At 34.8% G+C, this 4,804-nt stretch overlaps 1 protein-coding gene across 1 annotated transcript; it reads right to left on the reverse strand.

Annotated features, from left to right (window-relative positions):
* Positions 1 to 1,856: 1,856 nt before the first annotated feature.
* LOC132744651 (regulator of nonsense transcripts 2-like) lies at positions 1,857 to 4,570 on the reverse strand (the record flags this gene model as incomplete). The annotated part of the gene is given in 5 exon segments (XM_060733410.1): positions 1,857 to 1,995; positions 2,653 to 2,712; positions 3,491 to 3,592; positions 3,973 to 4,014; positions 4,385 to 4,570. Coding segments are annotated over 5 exon segments (529 nt in total), but the record flags the coding sequence as incomplete, so codon positions are not given.
* Between the last annotated feature and the right edge of the window lie 234 nt (positions 4,571 to 4,804).

Genomic DNA, 4,804 nt, shown 5'->3' on the forward strand with positions numbered 1-4,804 from the left:
GTGACAACTGAGGCTGAGATCGTTTTCTGGTCATCCGGCATAAAGAAACCGTTTTTGCAACTGCAACCCGTTACTGATGACTGAAAAGCGAGAAATGCAGTCTAAAACAAACCATACGTACACTTTCAGAAAAGGGGTCGCGATCAAAAAGACCAATGTCTAGAGACCATGCTGGCCCCATATGACTGGCAAGGGACCTTTGGTTGGAGCGGATGGACTCGCAGTTTCTCCGACATTAAAGCGCCTGGAACTACACAAAAAGGCTGCTGAGTATGGAAAAGGGGGGGAAGGGTTTCCATACACAAGCTTGGGGAACACGATTTAGGGGGGGCTGATCATAATGAAAGATGGCTATGGGGGGAAAAATAATGGTCTGGGGGGGAAAGCTAGAGGGAGTACCCATCTTTTTCCTTACAAGGCAAATGATCCCCACGGTTTTCATGAGATCCTCAACACCCAGGTAAGGTTGATGCTGTACAATTGGTAATGGGTTCATTTTGATGGAGCTTATTCGTACCATAACCCAAATGTCGTCGAAAGTCTTGGGAAAACAGGGTATTTTTTTTGACGGGCCCAAACCCCGACCCCGGATCTTAATGGGGTTTATATGGAATGAGCTACGGGTATATTAACCCCTCAGGTCAAGCCAAAAAATACAAAGCTTGGTGGGGCCCCTTGTCAATGAGGGAATTACCATCCAAAAGCCTTCGGAAAACCTGAAGGATTAGCAAAAACGGGAAAAGCTGCATTGAAAAACTGGCCAATTTTAAACCCCAAGGGTTTTTATTGAAAAAACTTGGTAGACACCCATAAGAAGATGTTTCATGCTAAACATCTAAGGTCTAGCTATTTGGGTTTTTTCAAAGAAGATTTTTAAGTTTTTGCCATACACATATAAGGAAAATCAATGACCCCTGGGTCGGGGCCAATTTTGACTCCAGGGCTTTTATTTGAACAGAATTTTTAGACACTCACTAGAAGATGTTTCTTGCTTAATATCTAAACTCTAGCTATTTGGGTTTTTTCAAAGAAGATTTTTTAAGTTTTTGCTAAACACATATAAGGAAAATCAATGACCCCCTGGGCAGGGCCAATTTGACCCCAGGGCTTTTATTTGAACAAACTTGGTAGACACCCATTAGAACATGTTTCATGCTAAATATCTTAGCTCTAGCTCTTTGAGTTCTTTAAAAGAAGATTTTTAAGTTTTTACTATATGCAAATAGGGAAAATCAATGACCCCCTGGGGCAGGGCAACACCGGGGCTTTTATTTGAACAAACTTGGTAGACACTCATTAGAAGATGTTTCATGCTAAATATCTTAGCTCTAGCTCTTTGGGTTCTTTGAAAGAGAATTTTTTAAGTTTTTAATATATGCATATAGGGAAAATCAATGACCCCCTGGGGCAGGGCCAATTTTGACCCCAGGGCTTTTATTTGAACAAACTTGGTAGACACTCACTAGAAGATGTTTCATGCCAAATATCTAAGCTTTAGCTCTTAGGGTTTTTTAAAAGAAGATATTTAAAGTTTTTTCTTTCGGTTGCCATGGCAACCAAAGTTCTGCATGGAATTAAATTCTTAGAACAATTTTTAAAGGTCATCACCAAAGGAACATTCCTGTGAAGTTTGGATGAAATTGGCTTAGTGGTTTATGAGGAGATGACATTTAAAGTAAAAGTTTACGGACGGACGATGGATGGACGCCGGACGAGAAGAGATCACAAAAGCTCACCCTGTCACTTTGTGACAGGTGAGCTAAAAAAATGATTCAATATACACAATGTCTCATGTATTACAAAACAAAACTATGAAGCTGTTAAGAATTAAAATCATGTCTGTTTTCTGGGCTTACCTTGATTAGAAACACCAAATGTAATGAATGAATAAAGTGTTTTGAAAATGACAGCAGATTCCACCATTCTGTAGTTGTATAATTCACCAAGGTATTTAGCACAGCTAACTCTTCTCTGGTTATACTTGGGATGGTTGATCTAAAAATCACATTTTATTTGATCAAGTAACATCTGTTTAAAAAAATTTAACTATTGAAATGAATGTTTTATGGAAACTTAAGATATAACATTACATTTCATTTGATTAATTTATCTTGGAATGTCAATTTTTGTGACAAAAAGATTTGTTAACAAAAAAATCAATGTCAAACAACAAATTTAAAGCAGCAAGCCTCCAATTTGTTTCATGAAAAATTTACAAATTATAACAACTTTTTAATCAAATTTTCATTTTAACAAAGGTTCTATTACAACTTTTTAGCAGCTATCCTCAAAATCTAATCCATTTTTTTCATGAAAATTCAGGAACAGTTCTATGACAATTTTCAAGTACTTAGCCACAAGATTAAATCCAATTTTCACAAAAAAATATGACAATAGAAACTAGTTCTCATGAGGAAAATCCTAATTTCTGGTACAATTTGGCATTTTCTTGTAATTCATTAAATGCCAACTGGCATGGATATTTTCTCCAACACCTCCAGTGAAATTCTCACCGACACACTAAACGCTTCCTTTAGAGATAAACATCCATTGGAATTCTTACCCACTTACAATAAAAATTGGCTTTTAAACAGTTTTTTGCATAAAAACATTTTCTTTACTTATTCTGAAACACTGATGTAATTTTATTACCTCCATCCCAAGTCTTATATCTTCAAGAACCCCATCAACAACCTGTATTGCTACTGTCTCCTGTAAAATCACCAAGACTAACTAAACAAGGGTTAATAACACTGAACATAATTATCAATCAATCCTTTGAATATATTGCAATTACATTTATTAAGATTATGTAATGTGACCCCAAAATAAACATGAAACTTAGGGGTCATTTTTTGAAGTCAGGCTCAGTGGTTTTGGATTAAAAAGGATCACAACCATGTTTTCTTTATTCAAAATTGACAACAGCAATGTTAAGACTGGGACTCATACCTGAAAACTCTCAAAGTTCATTGTATATTGAGTCTAAGTAAATAGTAAATACAAGAGCTGTCAGTAAGACAGCTCGCTCAACTATTCTCAGTGCTTGACAGAGGTATCTCAGAGTTATGGGACTTGTGCCCATCATGTTACATAATCACAGAAAACAAGTGTGTAAAGTTACAACCCATTCCCTTCAGTAGTTTTGGAGATACCAATATGCATGCAAAAACAAAATTAAATGTGACACCAACACTGAAAATGTCGCCAACATGAAAGAATCTAAAGTCCCTGTCTCTGCCTTATCAACATAATAATTGGTTTGTTACTTATGTATCAATAAAATTATTGGTATGTAACTTTTTTATCAACATAATTATTGGTATATAACTTATTAATCAACATAATTATTGGTTTACAACTTATTAATCAACATAATTATTAGTTTATAACTTATTAATTAAGATAATTATTGGTTTGTAACTTACTTATCAACATAATTATTGGTTGAATACTAATGTATCAACATAATTATTGGTTTATAACTTACATGATATGGAGCTATACCAGCTAGCAGATTGGCGGCACAATGAACAGAGTTAAACCTGATATTCCACACTGCAATGAGGCACTTGGTCGTATAAAAGGCTATCTAGAAAAAAAAAAAAAAACTAACATACTGCCACAGATATTGCATTACATTATGATTTTACTGGCAAGGAATGATATAAAACGAGAAATGTAATCCCTTCTTATAACCTTCTATTTTTAATAATGACCCAATTCTTACCAAAATATCACAATCCATCAACTAACAGTATTGAGGCAGCTGGGACCAAAATATGTTGGTTTATGCAGCTTAATGCTGTCAGCATACAAAAGTATACAAGTATGATAGATTAATGATGGACAAAAGCAATACAACAAAGGGCCATCAGAGTTATGGATCAAACTGTAATAATCACATGAATAAAATGAAATTTAAATTTAGATAAATTCAATATTCAAACAGAAAAATTAATATGACATTACCTCTGGATCATCCCAGTTTAGTTTCCTGATTTGACGCAGAACCTGTAAATACAAATTCAATTAAACAACATGAAAATAAATAGACTATAAATGAATATATTTCAGAAAAGTAGGATTTAATAACTTTTACAAAATCTGGAGAAAGACTGATCCCTAAGAAGCATTAATCACAACAACATTTCTATGAGGTTTCATTAAAATTCCTCCATGCGTGTAGGAGATATGCTCCGGTCAAAAATTAAATGCTGCCGCCTGCCAGGGGGAAAAACTATAATAAGACCCGTTTTTGAAACGGGCATATAAAAATCACTGATATATGTCCTGATCATAGCCAGGTAAAAGTGCATGAGACAACATCATGGCGAAAATTTTAATCGTTGTCTGTGCAACAGGATAAATGTGAAAAACATACCTTTTCTGTGGTGACTTTAGACAGATCTTTATATAAAAGTTTCCTGATATACTCATGCATTGGTGGTCGTACTTTCCGAACAACTTGCGGCGTGTCTGGAGGATTACTGTAGTAATAGGCATTCTCTATCATCGTAGAGTACCGACTGTCCATCATTAGAGCCGATTTCTTCCTCATCATCACATCCTTCATACAGTGTGTTTATATATTATTATGGTGATAGGCAGTACCATATTAATACCTTTTATTGCATGCTTTTTGGTGGTTTATAGAAATATATCAGTGAAATATAAAACTGATATTTTCATTGTTTAAAACAGTGAAATTATCAATTTGATATTATCACTGTTTTGAATTTAAGCCCCTTACTTGTTCCGTGAATTACGACGCTGAACAGAATTTGGAAAACCAACTAAAGAC

The sequence above is a fragment of the Ruditapes philippinarum genome, unplaced genomic scaffold, assembly GCF_026571515.1.
Source record: "Ruditapes philippinarum isolate M1 unplaced genomic scaffold, ASM2657151v2 ctg25263_1_1_1_1, whole genome shotgun sequence".
Taxonomy (NCBI): domain Eukaryota; kingdom Metazoa; phylum Mollusca; class Bivalvia; order Venerida; family Veneridae; genus Ruditapes; species Ruditapes philippinarum.